The sequence below is a fragment of the Mesoplodon bidens genome (assembly GCF_964165515.1).
Source record: "Mesoplodon bidens genome assembly, chromosome: 6".
Lineage (NCBI taxonomy): Eukaryota > Metazoa > Chordata > Mammalia > Artiodactyla > Ziphiidae > Mesoplodon > Mesoplodon bidens.
In genome coordinates this window covers 52,443,801-52,464,596 of record NC_138162.1, presented here as the reverse complement: position 1 = coordinate 52,464,596, position 20,796 = coordinate 52,443,801, and the positions used below count along the sequence as shown (strand labels likewise).

Below are 20,796 nucleotides of genomic sequence, written 5' to 3'. Positions count from 1 at the left end.
TCCTTTATCAACATGCCCCGCCACTGAGTGTGATGTCCCTCAGGGCACTGTCCTAGACCTTTGCTCTTTAGACTTTAGACTCCCCGCCCTAAGTGATCTCAGCCACACCTACAGCTTCAGTGCCCTTTACCTGCTTCACCTCTTTCCTAAGTTCCAGACCTGTACATCCAACTTGTCCGGTCCATATTCCCACTTGGATGTCTCAGAGGCACCTCAGAATCAACTCAGCCAAACTTCCCAGCCCCTCAAAACTCCTCGTCCAACATTCTCAACTCAGAAAATGGCTCTACTTAGCTGTTCAAGCCAGAAACCTAGGAGTTACCCTCTATTGCTCCTGTTCCCTGATTTGCCTCCATATCTTCCATCACCTATTCTCCCTCCTAAACCTCTCAAATCCATATAACCTCACACTTGCGTTTAAGCTCTCACCATCTCTTATCTGGACCACTGCAATGAGCTCCAGGCCGGTTTCTCTACATCCATTCTGCCCCTCCCTCGTTCACTACTTTGAACTTTTGAGTCTTACCACGTCACTCAGCTGACTTCAGAGGCTTCCTCCATCAGTAAAATGAAGTCCAGAGTTCTTCTCAGGACCTCCAGGATTTCTTGCATGGTCTCCAAGACCCCACTACCTATGTGAAGTCATCACGTGTCACTCTTGCCTCACTCACTGGGCAGCCCTCACATCTCCCTTCTTTCAGTTCTTCAGAGATACCAGGCTTTTCTCACCTCAGAGCCTTTGCACGTGTTGCTCTCTCCTTCTGCCCACACCGCCTCCCTACCCTGCCCTTTCCGCCTTGCTGAGTCCCACTCACCCTTCCAGTCCCATCTTAAATGCCCCCTCCCTCTAACAGCTCCCCCTGTTAGAGATGTTGTATGCGTGTTCGAGAGTATTTGTATGCCTTTGTATTTTGTATATTTGGCACACTGCATTTCCCTCTGCCAAACTTTCACACTTGTAATGATTAATTTCACTCATTCATTCATCAACTTACACAGAGTCCCTGCTTGTGCACTGTTGTAGGCACTGGGGTTGCAGCACAGAATGGCAGAGATTCCTGCACTCAGGGAGCTTCCATCCTTTGTAATATTTCCCTCCACTATGTGATTTTTAGTTCCTCGAGGAGGAGGTCATGCTTGCTTTGCTGGCCGCTACATTCCAGTGTTTTAGCACACTAGCACATTTTCATGTGAATATTCAGTAGACATTAGCCAACTGTCTGATTGGCTTACTGAAGATACTACTGGGCACACAGTAAACAAATACATGTTGAATTAGACAAGTTCATTCAAGCAATCATGTCCACAGAAAAAGGTAATATTTCAGATTTATCATGATGGTTTTCATTGTATCATTTGATTTTTAGTAAGAAATTATTGGTTCTCTTATTCCTGTTAACCAACATAAATGAATAAGACAAATTATTTCAGAATGAAAATAAAGTTAAGAAAAGCTAGGATGATGGCTGGAGTCCAGTGGGCAGGGTAAATGGTGCAAGACGAGGTGGCCAGAAGCCTGCTCACAAAGCGGGCAGCAGGGCAAGGCAATGATTTAGGACTTTTTTGTGGTTTCAGTGGGGAGATATCGGGGTTTCTAAAGCAGACAATAAACATGATCTGATTTATGGTTTTTAAGAAAATGACCCTCTGCTATGTGAAAAATACGCCAAATAGTTTTGGCCCTCTTGGCATTAAGACCTCTTAGAAGACCAAAGACCACTATAGGAAAAAATAAAATTGTTTTGCTGTTCAAAAATCTGACTTCATTTGGGGTTATTACATAATTAAAAAGGTATATGTTGACTGTAGTCCTTTTTGGTGAGTTTCAAGTCCTCACCTCCAGCAAGGGGACAAGTCTCTCATTTTACTGGACATTAGCCAGTTAAGGGGCCATAACTCTTACCAAGTCTGTTTATTTATTAACATGAGATTTATTTACTAATCATTGATGAATATGATCTGTTTGATGGACACTTAAAAGAAAAAATACCAGTAGGCTCATTTCTGATAAACATCTCCCTTCAACAGCTACAAAGTATGTAACATTGTCACCAGAGCCTTCCTTCTGAAATTCACCGATGCATCTGACATTTGTCACACTCATTATTTATGAGCAGTCATCTATGCAACAGAAGTGAGAGTCATCCTTAGGGACACATCTGCCAGTCTTATATTTGAAACCGCTTCTCTCCAAGGAAAAAAGATTTCTGTTTTCTTATGTCATTAAAAAAAATGTATTGAGGTATTTTTAGTCTGGAGCCTTCTTAAAGCGTGGGATAATGACTTTGCTAAATCCTACTGGAAATAAAAACACATCTAGAAGCTATGGAAGAACAGAAGTCACAAGGCTGTTTCTTAAATTAAGGAGATGGCCTGCTGGACCAGATGAACAGGGGCCTCCTGATAAGATGAAAGATATGCCAGATGAATTCTCCTTTTCTTATTTAGTTGCAACACCATTAAGACATTGTAATGCAAGTCAGTTTACCTTTTAGAAGCCACATCCATAGACAGCAGTTAGCAGTAACCGTATACATAGCCAAGAGCACTGAAAATTCTTTTAAGGAAGGCGCTGCACCAACTCTTAGCCCCTCAGCCTTTTGACGCCGCTTCAGCTTGGGCAAAGGAGCAGACCGTTAAACTGAGAAAACACCTAAGCAGTAAGCAGGGCATTAGCGGCTAGAAGGGAATGGGATTCAAAGCCCTGTTCCTGCTGGAGTCTGGGAGCCCTCACTTGCTCCCTGCTAAAAGCCTCCCAGCCGGAGGCTGCAGCTGCAGAACTTCTGCTGCCAAGTTGGTGGGAGGAGGCCCTCTTCAGTGGCAGGAGGTTGAGGACCACTGATAGGCCCACGGAGACGAGGCAGGTGCTTGAGGCAAACTCAGGAGGAGGTAACCCAGGGAGCCCTGGCAGATGGCAGGGTGCTGGGGCAAGAGGGGGGACTGGAAGAGGAATTAGGGGCTGGCAAATGATCTGCATGGATGGGGCTAGGATCAAACAGTGGGGACCCTGTTCCTGGTCTGAACACCAGAAGTAAGACTCTAATATGGCACAACTGGGTGACAAGGTGGGACACCAGTTTACAAAGATTGGGATACCAGGTAGAGCCCTAGGCAAGAATCCACTTCCCAGTCTTGGAATTTGGGGTATGGGGTTGGCCCAATAAATAATACTGGGAGAGTCCATCTTGCCACTAAAACCTGTGAAGAAGGTCAGAGCCTCTGGTGGGTCCGAGCCTGTGGATGGGGTTAAATGCTCCAGCTGTGGGAACACAGCACCCTGAGGGGTGTGGAGGGGCCCCCAAGGGGCAGGCAGACCAGTCTTTGTATCGCACCCCTTAATACAGTACTTGGAATAGGCAGATGCTTAATAAACAGTTATTGAATTATAACCCCGAACTTAGTTCTGAAACGTAGCTTTTTCAAGAAACTCATCCTTATGGATCTATTTACTGGGTCATTAAAAAGGTTCACTTTGATAACACCCCCTTTTCAAACTGTCCTGGAAAAGGTGACACTGTTTTATCTGAAAAACTTGAGCCCCACATTTGGCCGTATTTCTCGTGAGCCGACAGTGCCCCATGGGCCCTCCTCAAAGGCCAGCTGCTGGGGAGCACGGCAAGGAAGAGGTGAAATGTACACCTGTGGCACCTGAAACAACACTGAGCCCAGTCGACCCTGTGAGTCATCACAGACTGATAAGGGCAGCCGGATTCCATGACTATTTTAAGAGTCAACATGTTTTACAGCTCAAAAAATTTCATGGGCCCCAAAGTGTCAACTGTGTGAGGGACGGCAGAGAAACCATGGCTGAAAAGTCCACCCCTGCAGCAAGTCCAGAAACCTGCCTCTGACCCTGCCTGTCGAGGGCTCAGGGCCTCCAGGGTCCTAATTTCTGAGAGCCTCAACCACTTACTGGTATGTGCACCTTCTCATATGGGAGAAAAAACATAGTAACTACTCTGCGGAAATACAGTATTGACAATATCGTTAGTAATCATGTTAGCTGATATTTATCAAACGTTTTCGACATGCCGAACCCCATGTATTATTAAGTCCTCACAGCAACCTTATGACCTAGGTCTCGTGGTGTTACAGGAGAGAAATAGGGTTAACAGACCAAGGAGTAGAAAGGGAAGGCAGTGAAAGGGGTCAGAGGGACTGCACACTGGACTGAAAGGTAAAAGTTGAAGACAATTACATTGCTCTGCTCATTTCCTCAACGTGGAACCATACGGCATTATAGGTAGCTAGCAGGCATACCCTCATATTCTTTTATTTTTTCCTTCTTTTCTTCCTAACCAGTGAGATTTTCACCTTGGGCGCGTGCGCACACACACACACACACACACACAAAAATATCAGTCCTCACTACTACCATTTATTACAAGGGACACTGTGAAACCCTCAATGCAATCTTAATTTGTGTTCATTCAACCAAAATCATCAAATGCCTACTAGGTGCAAAGGACTGGCCTCCTCATTGCTTTATCTACAACAGTCTTTGAATATATTTCTGTCTTTGTGTTTATGCAAAGACATGCATGCACATGCCTAGAATGTGATATCTCAGAGGTCCCTGGTGTAGGGAAAAAACACAGTGGAGTCAGAAAGACTTGCTACAAGTCTTTATAAGCTATATGACCTGGGCCTCTCTGAGACTCAGTTTCCTCCTTTGGAAAAGAGGTAAAAAACACCTTTCTAAAGTGGTTGTAATGCACCTAACATATTATAGATACTCAGTAAATGGTAGTAACCCAGGTTCTCAAAGGATTGTATGCATCCCTGGGGGGTCCTTTCACAGGTACACAAAGTCCTCCCCTTCCCAACTACGTATGTGTGCAAAGCTGGACTTGAACCATAGATTGAAATGCAGAAGCAGATATGAGAGCCCAATTGTTTCCTATGAACTCAGACTTTAAAGAGATTTGCAGGGACTTCCCTGGCAGCACAGTGGTTAAGAATCCACCTGCCAGTGCAGGGGACACGGGTTCGAGCCCTGGTCTGGGAAGACCCCACGTGCCGCGGAGCAACTAAGCCCATATGCCACAACCACTGAGCCCACGTGCCACAGCTACTGAAGCCCACGTGCCTAGAGCCTGTGCTCCGCAACAAGAGAAGCCACCATGATGAGAAGCTCTCGCACCGCAACGAAGAGCAGTCCCCGCTCACCACAACTAGAGAAAGCCCGCACGCAGCAACGAAGGCCCAACACAGACAAAAAAACAAATTAATTTTAAAAATAAATAAAGAGATTTGCAAAAAGTAAAACAATGCCACTCTTCTTACTCATTTTTTGTTTGTTTTGGGAAACAGCTATTTCTCATTAAAATGTTATTTATGTTAATATGTGGTGCATTTATCATTTTTTAATGAATTAATAAATAAATATTTTAAAACTTCCCTAGTTTTAATTTCTAATATGATAACAATTGATAGCTGTAACCCACATAAAACAAAAGATCTTTAGGATTTTCAATAATTTTCAAGAGTATGAAGGAGTTCAAAGACCAAAAAAATGTGAGGCCACTATTCTACATCTATCTTACTTAAATCTTACAGCATCCCAATTCCCTTTCCCAACGTTGTCTTTACAGAACTCATCACTACCTAAAATTATTTCATACGTTTATTTGTTATTTATCTGTTTTCTCCATATGCCAGTCATTCACTTATTTGCTCTCAGATCCATTCCCTACATAGGTTTCCCAGGCCCCTTTACCCCAGCAGGAGACTGGAGGAGGGAAGCAGACACCCAGGTATTTCTCCCATGGTCCTCCTTGGCCTCCAGCGGCGCTGCATCTTCTCCTTGGTTCCAATTCTGCTGAACAGGCCGTGCTCCCAGCTCCTGCGGCACAGCCCCAGCCCCAGATGCTAGTCATCCCCTCCCCTCACTTGGTCTGTCCAATCCTAGGGAGTAGGAACTTGCAGCTCTTGTGATTACACTGGTACCTCACCATCCCATTTTGACATTTCAGCTCTCCCCACACTTTGGGGAAAGGAACTTACCTCAGTTTCTTCATTTGAAAATAGGGAAAACGATAATGTCGACTGGGGCTGCTTTGAGGATTAGAAATAAAATACACACAGGGAATTCCCTCAGAGTCCAGTGGTTAGGAATCGGTACTTTCACTTCCAGGGCCCAGATTCAGTCCCTGGTCGGGGAACTAAGATCCCACAAGCTGCACAGTGCGGCAAAAAAAAAAAAAAAAAAAAAACAACCTCATAAAGGACCTCACATGCTGTTGGGCCCAGAATAGGCAACAAATGTTAGCTAATGCTATTATTATGACTGTACTTTAAACTTTGGAATTACTGCCTGACATAAAATATGGAATCTATTGACTTCAGTGAGGTATTCAAGCCTTGATTATTAACTGGCATTCTAATGGATGTGAAAGATTATTCTTTTTCCAAGATAACTACTGTAATTATGACATGATCAATAGCTTTTCTCAATTTTTATTCCAGTTGGAAAAGAAATTTACAGCGAATACCGCAGGAAAAATTCCCCTATGTCATTAAGCATTACAAACTGCAATAAATCAGTGGTCTTCCCTTTTTATATCACCATGAAAAGTAATAAAAGCCCAAATGTATTCAGCACTTAATTCTCTACCAGGAACTCACTAAGAGCCCTGTGTGCATTATGACACTTAATTCTCATAACCTTACAAAGTGGGTGTAATTATTAATACGCCTACTTTCCACATGAGGAGACAGGCTCAGAGAGGGTCAGGGCTTCCCAAAGTCCCAAAGCCATGAGAGGAACAGATTTGAACCCAGGCTGATGATGAAATCTTACCTGTATACTATTTTTATTTTTATTATTGTTATTATTATTATTTTTTATTTATTTTTTTTTTTTTGCGGTACGCAGGCCTCTCAGTGTTGTGGCCTCTCCCGTTGCGAAGCACAGGCTCCGGATCCGCAGGCTCAGCGGCCATGGCTCACGGGCCCAGCCGCTCCGCGGCATGTGGGATCTTCCCAGACCGGAGCACGAATCCGTGTCCCCTGCATCAGCAGACGGACTCTCAACCACTGCGCCACCAGGGAAGCCCTGTATACTATTTTTAGAAAACAAAATAAAGCCATCATAACACAATCCATGTGTTATGACAGTTACTGCTCACAGGGACTTTGGTACATATCATTAACATATTTGCTCACATTTCTCTTCAAAGACACAGAAAGACAGATGCCCTCAGCTGTAGGCTTCCCCCCACCCCCCACTTTGGGATGGTGAAATATGAATGGTTTATCGGAAGGCTGAAACAGGTAAATCCCCAATGTTCAACAACTTTCTTCCCTCTGTTCCTGGAGGCCATGGTAGGATTCCCTGGCTGGGCCAGGCAACCAAGAAATGTTGAAGGAAGTCACCCACGAGTAATTCTTGGTGGTCCTGAGATGTTGAGGTTCCATTGTACTGCCACACTAGGCATTAGGGCTCTCTCACTTCAGCTGGCCCAGAAGCCAGGCAGGAGCCAGTTGTTGCTGGCAGAATCCCGGGGGTGACAGCAGAATGAACGCTTGACTATCAGCTGGAGATTCTCCCTTAATTCATCACTGCTCTCCAGTCCTAGGATCCTGGGCCAGACAATTCCATAGAAACACTGAAAACCTATGGCCTAATTTGAAGAATGTTTCCTTTCCCTGAGAGAGAACTAACAACTCCAGTTTGTCTCTCCATGAAGACAAACATTTTAACTTCCAAAGGCCTGCTCTAAAGATCAATTAGACATATCACTAAGGAGGTATTCACACACACTAAAAGGATTCTTTGCCAAGCTTTCTTTAAAATTCTCTCTGAAAAATGAAAATATCAGCCAAATGACAGAAATTCAACTGCCTCACAATTTTCAGGAATTTTCTGTTCTGTAATATGAACTATACAGCATGAGTCAATCAATTTACACTTACATAGTAGTAATCAGTTCACCATGTGTCTACTTGATGCAGAGCGTTATGCTGGGTGCTGCACCCTGTAGCAGAAACAAGAAGGTGGGATTGGCTTTGTGCAGGCCTCCTATGCTATTCATGTGAACGTCTTCTCAAGTTCCATCAGGGACCCACCTGGTTCCAGCCGTCAAGGCCAAGCTAAACATCCCATGAATGTTTACTATTTCTTCTAAAGGTTCCATAAGATATAGCAGAAGATGAAGGGAATGTGGATCGACTCCACAGCCAAATACTTGAAAGAAGTATGGATTTTCATCCTACCTTCTCTCCTTTCTTACCTTAATTCACCTGCCAAGTCTAATTCATCACACTGATACCATGTGATATTGAGGGGATAACATCGAAAGCATACCTAGTCTATGTCTTAACACTGTGCTAAGTATTTTAAATGTAGCATGAGCATGTTATTTAATTATATCAACAGTCCTATGAAGTAGATCCTTTTCTATGCATTTTACAGATGAGGAAACAGGCCCAGAGAGTGAAAATTTTCTACTAAAAGTTGATAACTGGGATTCAAACTCAGGTCTAACAGAGACTAATGCTTTTGTTCCTTTTTACCAACACCCCATCTTCCCAAACTGGCTCATCTTCCCACAGCATCCATTTCACCAGAAGACTTAAGAGAAAGACATGATTACATGAAGGAAAACATGGATAGAATTATCATTTAGAATATGAATTTTGCATGAGTTTTTTTAAGATGAAACACCAAAAAGTTCTTATATGCAGAGGTCTTAACAGATACTACATGTCCTGAAACCTACAAAGGTCTTTTAAAAGAAAAGCTTGAGGGGCTTCCCTGGTGGCGCAGTGGTTGAGAGTCCGCCTGCCGATGCAGGGGACATGGGTTCGTGCCCTGGACCGGGAAGATCCCACATGCCGCGGAGCGGCTGGTCCCGTGAGCCATGGCCGCTGGGCCTGCGCGTCCAGAGCCTGTGCTCCGCAACGGGAGAGGCCACAACAGTGAGAGGCCCGCGTAATGCAAAAAAAAATAAAAGAAAAGCTTGAGACTCACTCTCCACACAAGGAGATCTAGGGCAGGACAAAAACTCAACCTCTCTTCCAAATGACACTGTTTAAGGGTACCTTCTCTATCTAGAGGGGAGGCAGAGACTGGTGGGGAGGGCAGAGAGAGAAGACCTCTGGTGTCAGGGCCCTGCTGATACGCCCTACTCAGATAAACAAAAAACCTGTGCTTTTTGAAAGTCAGCTGGCACGTCAGTGATAATCCAGCATGCTCTTGGGGATCTCATCCTCACTTCAAGTGGCTTATGCAACTGCTCCTTCCAACTCCATGTCTGTTCCGGGCAAGAGTTCTGGTTAACTCATTTTTCTCCATCCCACTGCATTTCCGGATGCATTTCCACAACCCCTAAGGCTTAGGTGCTGACTCGGCTTGCCTATCCACGCAGCACTGACCTCCACAAGGCAGCCTTCGTTGACTAAGGTAGGGCACCCATGTCCACAAGCACCAACCGAGAGAAAGCAGCATATACCCCCCAACCCCCATTACAGCCTTTATTTTTCATCTCTGTTTTCCACTGAGTATCATATAGCCCAGTTCCCTTCCCAGCTGATGCTGAGATGGAACAACTTGTCATTTGAGATATGGCTCATTAAAATTACACAGCACGAGTAATGGAGACCTCAGTGCAGGTGGGGACAGCAGGTAACTAGCCTTAACTTACAGGGCAGTCTCTAGGCCCTCTGGGCTCCCCTCTCCACTCCTTTTCCCTGCTGCTTCTTAGCACACTGGTGGCCCTCACCATTTTCCAGAGGTATCTCTTGGGATTTGTTGAGTGGGGTCGTTATTTACCACTGTTCTTATTAACTCAGCCACCAAGTCACTGCAGTATTGGGTTAACAAGGTGGAAGTAGGGAACTGTGTCCCTCCACAAGACCATCAATTCGCCGGCAGCCAGCGGGGGTGAGGAAGAGTGGAGTCAGCTGTTTCTGCATGGTTTCCGTGAATAGACAACTGAATAAACTAGGGTAGCATCAGAATCTAGAGAAGGCAAGTTCCTACAGCGAGCAGAACTTGAAGAGTTGCCATCAGTAAGGACCCAGTACAATTTGCATCGGATGCACCGCCCTGTCTGTTTTCACATCCTTCCCTGTGAATGCTGGGTTTATCGTAGGACATTTCCTAAAGAGGATTTAACATGTGATGAAACAGGTAGGGGTAAATCAAGGGTAATGTTGATTCTGGGCCAAGAACATCACAGACACGAGATGTCGGAGTAGCTGAGAGCACAGCCTGTAGAGTTGGGCTACTTTGGGTCTGAACCCTAGCTCTGCCTGTGTGACCCTGGGCAAGTTACTTCATCCTTTTCATCTGCGAAATGGACCTCATAATGCCCGCCTTACGGGGTTATTTTACAGATTAAACGATATGATGCAGGTAAAGCGTGGAGGGTAGTATGTATTCAGAAAATTGGAGCTTTATTATGATGCCTTCCCAACGAGTAAATTCTTAGGGAGCCAGTTTATCAGATCCCAAAGGCAAAACATGTTTCCAGAGTCTTAGAAAAACTTGCCAGTTCAAAAGGCAATCTTGGAGGCTTCATTCCTGGGCACTGAGAACTCTTTCCCCATCCTCTTGAGAGGTCAAATCCAGGGCAGCTCACCCAGCACTGATTTTAATGAATGGCTTGTGCCAGATGTGACTAGTAAGCTAGTCTCCCCTCTTCCCCAGCTAACCTGCACCCAGTCTCTGCTGAGGTTTGCCGGACTGACACTGGACGTGGGCACATTCAGTACTCAGTCTTCTGAAAACCAAACAAAACAATCCTTCCTAGTAGCTTTCTGTCTAAAGGGTTAAGTGTTCATCCCTGACACCAGGAGTTGGTCTAGCTCCTAGAGAGACACTGAAATTTCCCAGAGTCTTGGAAGGTATTTATGACCCCCATCACAGAGCAATTCATCAACCATTTTTTAAAAATCATGCTGATTCTCTTACAATGTGTCTTGCTTTTTTCTGGGGATACCATTCAGAAATCATCTAGTGGGCTCCAAGAGTTTTGATTGACAGTTAAGTAGAAACGCATGCAGAGAGAGAGGCAGCTGACACACATTTGTTTTTTAGCACCTCTTATAGGGGCTTATGGCTCTGGGCTGGGTGTTTTTACTCACACTGCCTCATTTAATCTTTACAACAGTCCTGTAAGATCAGAATATTTACACAGAGAAACGCAAGCTCAGAGGTTATGTGTTTACCAATGTCACACAGCATCTTGTAATAGCAGAGCTAGTCTCTGTCTACAAGCCCAGTGCTAGTCCTACCACACTGTAAATATATTTTGTTGACATACATGCTGTCTTACCAGTGTTACATAGATTTACATAAAAATAAAAAACCAGGAGGGAGACAACAGAAAATAAAAAGTTAAAATTTAAAGGCTAATTATAAACTCAGTTCCCCAACATGCCATGTCTGAAAAGCTCATCCCTATGGACATTTTTATAGCCTTATGTTTCCTGCCACAATATTTTGAGAGAGGATGAAACTCAGCTGCAGTCTCATGGACACACTCCTCAGGCATTTCAGGGGTGATTTTTTAAAATAGGGGGCAGGGCTTCCCTGGTGGCACAGTGGTTAAGAATCCGCCTGCCAATGCAGGCGACAAGGGTTCAAGCCCTGGTCCGGGAAGATCCTACATGCTGCAGAGCAACTAAGCCCGTGCTCCACAACTACTGAGCCTGCACTCTAGAGCCCACGAGCCACAACTACTGAAGTCCACGCCCCTAGAGCCTGTGCTCCACAACAAGAGAAGCCACTGCAATGAGAAGCGTGCGTACCGCAACGAAGAGTAGCCCCCGCTCACCGCAACTAGAGAAAGCCCGCGTACAGCAATGAAGACCCAACACAGCCAAAAATAAATAAATAAATAAAGTTATTTTAAAAAAGAATCTTGTTTTTAAAAAAATAATAAAATAGGGACAAACAGAAACAAATAATCATTTCTTTAAAACTTATACCAAAATTCAGCCTTTCTGAATTTTTTCCCACCCTAGACAACCTCTTAAAACCATGATTGAGAAGTCTTTCACCATGTGATGGAAATTTGCAGAATAACGATTCATTCTGTAAATGGTAGTGGGTGACAAGGGCATAGATTTTTGGCCACTCTTGAGTTCAAACCCTGACTTCTAAATGACTGATTAGCTGTACAACCTTGGGAAACCCTTTGCTTGTTTAAATGTCAGCTTCCTAACTGGTAAAATGGCATATTTAATTCATTCAGTTATTATAAGCATTAAGAAAGATTAACAGTAGCAAGTATAGTGCCTGGCACTTAGCAAACTCACATGTGAGCTCCCTCCTGGCTTCTCTCCCTTCCTTTGCTTCCTTTCCTTGCTCTCCCCTTCCCTGACACCCATTTATTCTAAAACCATAGAGGTAGGTGAGATCATGTCATTATTTTTTAAATTCCTCCTGCTCAAAGACTTTTTAAAAACATGAGTTGGAGGAGTGCTAAGTTTTCCACTCCTTTTTTTCTGAGTGTCAGATCTGAGATTTAAGTCCTATTATATAACAGAAAAACAGGGAAACTGGGGGCTAGAACATAAAAATTATTGTAATTAGACAGGCAATGGAATTTTAAAAAGTGGGTGGCTGTGCTTTCTACTTTTCAAACGTTACCTCTAAAAGTGGCTAAAGAGATACAATCAAAGAGGAGGTGGCCCTTGCTTCTGAAGTTACTGCTGTCTTGGGAGCTTTTGCAGGAACATCTGTTGGCTTTTCAACAAGGGAAGCTGGGAAGGATCAAGGGAGACTGGAGGAGACTCTGGTTCACGAGGCAGCCACATCTGTTTGGTATTCTCCCAACTGAGAAGGCTCGACTTCTGAAATAGCCCGGGTATCCGAGTTAAACCAGAATCCAGAAACAGATGAAAGCTTTTCTTTCCTCCATGTCTCAATGGTAGAGATCAACAGCTGTTTATATCCTTTAATACCTAACTAAGGGTGAAGCCTTCACATCTGTCTGTATTTTCCGGTTCTAGTTCCTCGGATCACAGTGGAGAGGAGGGGAAGTTTCAAACCCTCCCAATTCCCAGGCCAGAAGACAGAAATATGACCAGGATTCAAAGCCATAATGTGAAGCAGAACTCCCAAATTTCTCATCCACCCAGGGTCTGCTGTTGGCTGGGAATTCCTCTTTTACTTTATCCTGACAGACGTCTTGATCATTTCCATGATAATGACTCATGGCAGCACCAAGATCAAAAAGAAGGAAAGTAGGCTGGAATCAGGGGGAGGAAGAAGAGGAGGAAATGAATTCTCATAGAGAAAGTGGCTCCTAAAAGATAAGTTCTTGCAAAGACAGCAACAGTATTGTCTGAGGACAAATAGCAGAGGTGAGAAGGATACTAATGAAGACCCTCAGGGTGATGGTGGATGGTGGTGGTTTTTACTGACCCCTAACATTTTAACCTTGGAAAAGTTAAACAGACATAATTAAACCCTGTGGAAGGCAAGGTACGGGAAATACCCAGGAATGGTGATAAAGAGATTCAGAGACATTTGTTTAACTTCACTTTGATCACCAGCACCACACACATGCTGGACCTTTATAAAGATTATTTTTCCATCCATCCATCCATCCATCCATCCATCCATCCAACAACTTATAAGGCACCAGGACTGGACTTAGTGCGGGGATATTCAAATGCATAAGACATATTCTATAACTTGAAGGGGCTTATATTCTAAAAGATGAGAGTCTTCACAGAGGAGATGGTATAAAGTTCTTTTTTTTTTTTTTTTTGCGGTATGCAGGCCTCTCACTCTTGTGGCCTCTCCCGTTGCAGAGCACAGGCTCCGGACGCACAGGCTCAGCGGCCATGGCTCACGGGCCCAGCCGCTCCGTGGCATGTGGGATCCTCCCGGACCGGGGCACGAACCCGTGTCCCCTGCATCAGCAGGCGGACTCTCAACCACTGCGCCACCAGGGAAGCCCCTAAAGTTCATTTTTTAAAAAAAAAATTTTTGGTCACGCCACACAGCATGTGGGATCTTAGTTCCCCAACCAGGGATCAAACTCGCGCCTCCTGCATTGAAGCATGGAGGAGTCTTAACCACTGGACCACCAGGGAAGCCTGAGATGGTATAAAGGATGCATAAGAATTCACTAGAAGGGGATTCCAAAGGAGAGAATGACATGGTTAAAACCAGAGAGGTAAGAAACAAACTGTTCCTGGGGAGAATAAAAAGCATTCTGGGTGGTTACAATGAACAAGAGGGGTGGGAGGAGCTTACCAAAAGTACAGATTCTTAGGCCTCACCTAAGAGATTCTGATTTAGTTGTTGAGGGGGAGGACCAAGGAATCTGCATTTTGAGAAGAAGGTCCAAGTAATTCTGATACAAAGGACAGTTTGACAACTCTATATAGATGAACATTTCCCAAAAGATGCTAATAGTGTTCCATTAAAAAAAACAAAAAACAAAAGAAGGTACCAGGTTCAAATTAGGATACACTACTTACTAACGTATTCTTTTCTTGGAGATGTATAATGCACATTAGTATATTTAAAGTCCTGCAGTAAAGAAATCAATTTCACTCCGCATTTCCCAAACTTATTTTTCCATGGGAGAAAAAAAAAAATCACAGTGCACCTATTAAGAGCTCCCAAAACACTTTTGTACTGTGCGGCACAGATTGGGAAGAGCTGAAATAGAGGATTCTGATCAGGTGACTGTTCCCCAAGCACACTGAATGGCTAAGGAAACCATCTAGAAAAAGAAAGCAAAGTCATTTGCTCTGGGGGATCTGGCGGCAGCCAGTAATTTCCTCCAAGCAAAGTCTAAAATCACCTATGATGTTCTACTTTCCAGGGAGATGGCCAGAAGCTTCCTCCCTCTTAAGTAACACACCAGGCTCTGTGATGTTATTTCTGGTCAGCAGCTCTATGTGGTAACCACAACTGCCAGAGAGAACAGAAGTGCCCAGAGTTCAAAGCATCAAAGAAACAGAAGGGGAAGGGCAGCAAGGAGGGATCCTTGCCCACATTTATTTACCTTTACTGCTGTTGTATGTTCTGCACAGTCATTGGCAGTTGCTTGTAATGCTTTTGGAAAAGACAAATTCCCCCCAGATCCAAAAGGAAGCCTCTGACAGTCAATGAAAGTGCAAAAAAGACATGAACCTAGGAAACTGCTACTCCTCCAAGGCACCAATTATACAGCCAGGGGAGTTTCTGAAACCTGCCTTCTTCCTCCTATGCTGGTGAGCCAACCAAGGCGGGTTGTGCTGCCATACCCCCCACTTCCTGCCCTAACAAGGGACAGCAGAGAGAAAGTATGTGAGAAAACTGGACAAGTCAAGGCAACACGAGGATTCTGAGCAGATTGGTTTGTGTGCTGAATATTTCAAGATGGACATACTGCCCTAATCAATTTATATACATTTTTTTTTCTGGTATAAACATAATTACTTCCATACACCCCACTTCAACTTTCCATATGCCACATGGGGACACACATGCCCCATCTAAAGGTGATTTTAGCAATGTGTTTCAAACGTTTTTTTTTTTTAATACTCCAACTGTCTCAGAGCTTTTCAATAATATTTTCCAGCAGCATAAGTGTTTTTTCAACCATTCCACAAATAGTTCCCGAGTGCCTAAAAGGTTCCAGGGCACCAAGCTAGGTATCACAGGTACAACAGTGGAAAGAAGAGAATGCTCATCTTTACTGAACCTAAGGCCCTAAAAACTGAATTCTGAATTCAACCTGCCAGGCATGCAGATTCAATAATCAGCAGCATAAAGAAATATAAGAGATAGGAAAGGTCTGGTCTCTCCCCTTGAAGAGTTTTATGGCTCAGAGCACAAAGCAAACAAAAGCATTTGCATTTCAGGTGTCCGGGTTGGTCTAGCAGCTACACAAGGGTCCAGAGTTAATAGTACAGACTGAAATTAATACCTGTGATCAGGAGAGGGAAGAAGAGAATGCCAGGATCTTATTTCTCCAAAATGCCAACTGCCTGTCTGCTTGATTCCCAAACAAATCCACGGATTCTCACACTGGGATTTCTTACCCTGAGAGACGAGTACCAATAATTGCACCAGAGTTAATGTAACTAACTAGTTAATTAGCTCCAAATTAAAAATTTTACCAGGAGCTCTGGGTGGGTTTGGAGTCTAATCCTAAGGAAGCCAATAAGATCAAATCCAACTTTTCATCAAGCCAGTGTTTCCCACTATTTAGGTCTACAAAATAATTCTAAGTGGTCTAGAAATGATTGTTTTTTCAATAAGGTCCTTAGATCCAGAAAAAGAAATTGCTAATATGTGAGTGATGGAATTTAGGGAAACACTGATATAGGTGCTATCCAGCATTCAAAGGCCATCCCAGAAGAAGCCTCTGCAAACCCTCCAAGCTTCGGTGGAAGGTGACAAAATAACCAGGAAGCTGGTCATGGACTTACCCACACACGTTGGAAATATGTCCTCATTGTTGATCTGGACTTCAATCCAATCCATGAGAAGGTTCATGTACTGGGGGGCTGGCAGTGCAGTCGGCTTCTTGTACTTGAGGTCATCCTGCCACCGATACTCGTATTTGGGGCCCCCTGACATCACAGGGCAGGTCCGCTCAGTGCAGAACTCACAGATGGTACCGTAGATGAGGTTGATCCGATTGAAGAAGTCCACCACGTGCACTGCCACCCAGTCGTTCTGGTCCTCCCTGCTGGGCAGCTGCACAGCTGCCCTCAGGTCCACGCCTGAGTTGAGGGATGCCTGAGCCCGTCTGTGGAGTTCGAACCTCTGTGCGCCAGGTTCAAATTTCCTCTTTGGCAGGAAGGTCTCGTCCTTGTTGAACACCTGCTTCAAGGCTATGGACATGGTCTTCTCCTTCTCTTGCTTCCTCCTGCAGGAAGCAAAAAGGCAACTGGGACTTTTCAACGAGAGATCACAACCCAACAGGGTTTTCCACTGCCAGCCCTCTGGCCCCAGTCTTGCGGTCTGCAGCTTTCAATCTCTTTTTAGACAGCCCCTTCCATCTTCCTCTTGAATGATTTCCAGGGGAACCTCATGTTTCTTCCTAAAGGCAGGAGAGAAAAGGGTCTCATTAGTGTCCCATTTGCATTTAAGAAATGACAAAGGCTTAGACCTGACTTCCATCTCACTTCTGGCTGTGCCCACTTTCATCCAGGTATAAGGACATGGAAGATAAGCCAAACCCCTGAGAATCTGGATTGGTGATCAAATCATATGACCAAATAGCCAAAGGAGGAAAAGTATCACACCCTTTTTCTTCATGGCCTTGATCAAATCTCTGGAACTTTTCCCTGTGTGATCATAGTTTCAATGGACTGCTCCAAGGTGTTATGGATGAGCATGTTAGTCAATGACACATCCCCATATGCTCCTTTTTAGAGCATCTGCCCCACCCCCCAACTTGCCCCTATTGAGTAAGCATAAGGACACTACCCCCATCCACCTGGATACAGCTGATTGGAGCAGGGGTAGCTATCACACCCAGCTGGCTTCCCCAGGAATTTGGAATCAGGATCCAGCCTTTGGGCATTATCCCTGAGAAGTGATGAAAACTGGGTCTGCTTGATGCTATTTGCAATAGCCAAGACATGGAGACATGGAAACAACCTAAATGTCTATCAACAGATGAATGGATAAAGAAAATGTGATTATATATATATACACACACACACATATATACAATGGAATACTACTCAGCCATGAAAAAGAATGAAATAATGCCATTTGCAGCAACATGGATGGACCTGGAGTTTATTGTACCAACTGAAGTCAGTCAGACAGAGAAAGACAAATACCATATGATAACACTTATATGTGGAATCTAAAATATGACACAAACGAACTTATTTACAAAACAGAAACAGACTCACAGACATAGACAGCAGACTTGTGGTTGCCAAGAGGGAGGAGGGATGGGATTGGGAGTTTGGGATTAACAAATGCAAACTATTATATATGTGTAACTGAACCACTTTGCTGTACACCAGAAACTAATACAACACTGTAAATCAATGATACTTAAACAATTTTTTTACAAAATTGGGTCTGCTTGAGCCCTATTTGGACCATGTGTAGTACAGTTGAGAAAGCTGGTCTGCAGAGAGGGGAGGGAGGAAAGGGGGAGGGGTTGAGAAGAAGAGGAGGAAGAAGTGAAGGAGGAAGAGGAGAGAAAGAAAGAAGCCATATGCACAGACAGAGAAACAGAGACAAGGGCACAAGTGACCACAGGCAGAGGAAGACCAGAGAAAGGGAGACAGTGGGGAGAGAGTAGCTTCTTTTGTTCTTGATAGTCTTCTAGGAACTGGTTCCATTTCCTCGTGAAGCCTAGTTGTGTTTCCAACCCTTGGGACACATACATTTTTCTTGAATTAGTCAATTATCTCATTTTACTCCAGCTAACTTGAGTGGGTTGTTTCTTTCTAAGAACCCCTAACTAGGACAGAATTTATCACCCTTACAACATGCCATCCTTTACATCCTAAATAGTGCTTTGAAGCACTACCTGATAAAACTTTCTGTGATAACGCAAATGTTCTGTATCTTTTTTGTCCAGTATGGCACACACTAACCACATGTGGCTACTGAGCACTTAAAAGGTGGCTAGTGTGACTGAGAAACTGAATTTTTCATTTTATTTCATTCTAATTAATTAAATAATTGATTGACTTAATTAATTAATTAATAATCCAAAAAGCCACATGCAGCTAGTGGCTACCATACTGGACAGGGCAGCTCTGAAGTCTTCAGTGCTCTCTTCTCCATCACCTCATTTGACCCTTTTAAAATTCTGGTGTGATTTATAGCAGATTTAGAATAGGTGCAGTAGATTTGTAGTAGGTATCAATATCCCTGGGTCTCCAAGAGATAAAATTACTTGCTGAGGGCTTCCCTGGTGGCGCAGTGGTTGAGAGCCCACCTGCTGATGCAGGGGACACGGGTTCGTGCCCTGTTCCGGGAAGACCCCACATGCCACAGAGCCTGTTGTGCTCCGCAACGGGAGAGGCCACAACAGTGAGAGGCCTGCATACCGCAAAAAAAAAATTACTTGCTGAACAAGGTCCCATAGTGAGTAGGGACATGGCTAGGATCAAAATTCAGTTTTTGATTGCTAGCAAATGCTCTTTCCACGTAGCCTTACATTCTAAAAAGTGATGCTCTTCAACCTGTCCTTCCTGCTGATTCATGAAGCCCCTTTACCTAGAGCTTCCGTCCATGTATTCCCCAAAGACCACAAGTATCGACTGGCTGGAAGTGAAGAAGATGTCCTGTGGCCTGGAAACAGAGAGGAGATCACTGATCCATTCATGGGCCAAACCCTAGCAAAATGAGCCAACAGCTGTGGCCAGAGTCAGAAGAGTCCATCATGGCATCAGTTAAAATGGACTTGAAGCAGGATCCACTGATCCACTCCTCTGCTATGCCACACTCAAACACGGTTCAGTGATGCATTCAACCTTAAGTTATTCCAGCAAAACAAAAACAAAAACCATCTAAGACATTCCGACTGCCTCTCACAGGCTCTGCGCTTCACTCAGAACTGCTGATTATTCAGCTGAATGCCTCTTCTGGCCACTCCCTGCAGCCTCCCTGCAGCCTTGGTCGGCTCACTCCCTCCCTCTTAAGCCTACCCTCTTCCTGTTAGGTTTTCACTGCAAGGCCATATTGTCAGTGAGGTGTTCTTGTCCCTCGTCACCTGGCCTCGAGTGTACACACCCTCTCAAAGAGATCCGTGCAGAAAAGCGGATCATGTGACACCCTACCTTTGGCTGTCTGTGAAATCACATTCACAGTACTTCAGAAGATCACCAGGGGGCTTCCCTGGTGGCGCAGTGGTTGAGAGTCTGCCTGCCGATGCAGGCAGGGTCCGGTCCGGGAAGATCCCACATGCTGCGGAGCGGCTGGGCACGTGAGCCATGGCCGCTGAGCCTGCGCGTCCGGAGCCTGTGCTCCGCAACGGGAGAGGCCACAACAGTGAGAGGCCCGCGTACCGCAAAAAAAAAAAAAAAAATATATATATATATATATATATATATATATCACCAGGAAGGTTATCACCACACAAATTCTGCACACTGTAGCAATCTCTTCTTCAAAAGAATACCATCCCAAAGGCTTAGCCTGCCTGAAAAGAGACTTTAGAAAGCCGAGGGCCTTCAAAGAGCATTTCCAAAATAAAAATATGAGCTAGAGCTTGGGAAGATAGGGAAAGGAGGACAAGGACGTTTATTTTCTCTTAAAATAGACAAGTCCCTCTGTATCACAAATGTTTAATTGATGACAGTAAAGCAGCAATAGCCCAACAGCTGCCCCCTCATGTCTCCAGTAAATAAGACTTGCTGTTCTGTTATTCTGATAATGAGGGTACCATCAATCAATTCCCACGGTCCTCAGAGCAATCTCATCACCTTACATGACCCTCGTTATCACTAATTCTGCTGTTTCCCCAGGGCCTGGCATGTCTGGGTGCACGGACACCAATGTGGAAACCTTCCTCCGTACCAGTGCCAGGCTCTCATGGACACTACCAAGTCCCTCTGGCACCTCTGTTGAGAGTGTGTGAATGAGACAGATAATCATTGCAAATCCTCCTAATCGCAAAACCCGCCAGTGGCTGGTACTCACTAATATTTAAATTAAAAAAAAAACCTTGTTTGAGGTTTGGGAACTTTTCTTCCAGACATACTTAGAAAACAAACTTCAAGACATCAATCTCTTGAAGTGGATGGGTGTTTATTCAAACGTTTAACCAGCTTTAAAGTCACTCTTCCTTTTTGCTCCAGTGTAACAGGCTTACCTGAGGGAACAGTCATCTTTGTAAGATTATTTCTCAACCA

General features: G+C 44.3%; 1 protein-coding gene across 1 annotated transcript in view; it reads right to left on the bottom strand.

The window, feature by feature from the left end:
• Nucleotides 1–17,001, bottom strand: part of LOC308619280 (MOB kinase activator 3B-like) — a gene marked incomplete at its 3' end in the record, with an annotated part of 90,690 nt that extends 73,689 nt beyond the window's left edge. The window contains exon 1 of the mRNA XM_081237904.1: nucleotides 16,390–17,001. Coding sequence (XP_081094030.1) covers nucleotides 16,390–16,807 — 418 coding nt within the window. The 5' untranslated portion in view covers nucleotides 16,808–17,001. The remainder of the gene's footprint in view (nucleotides 1–16,389) is intronic.
• Nucleotides 17,002–20,796: the final 3,795 nt, after the last annotated feature.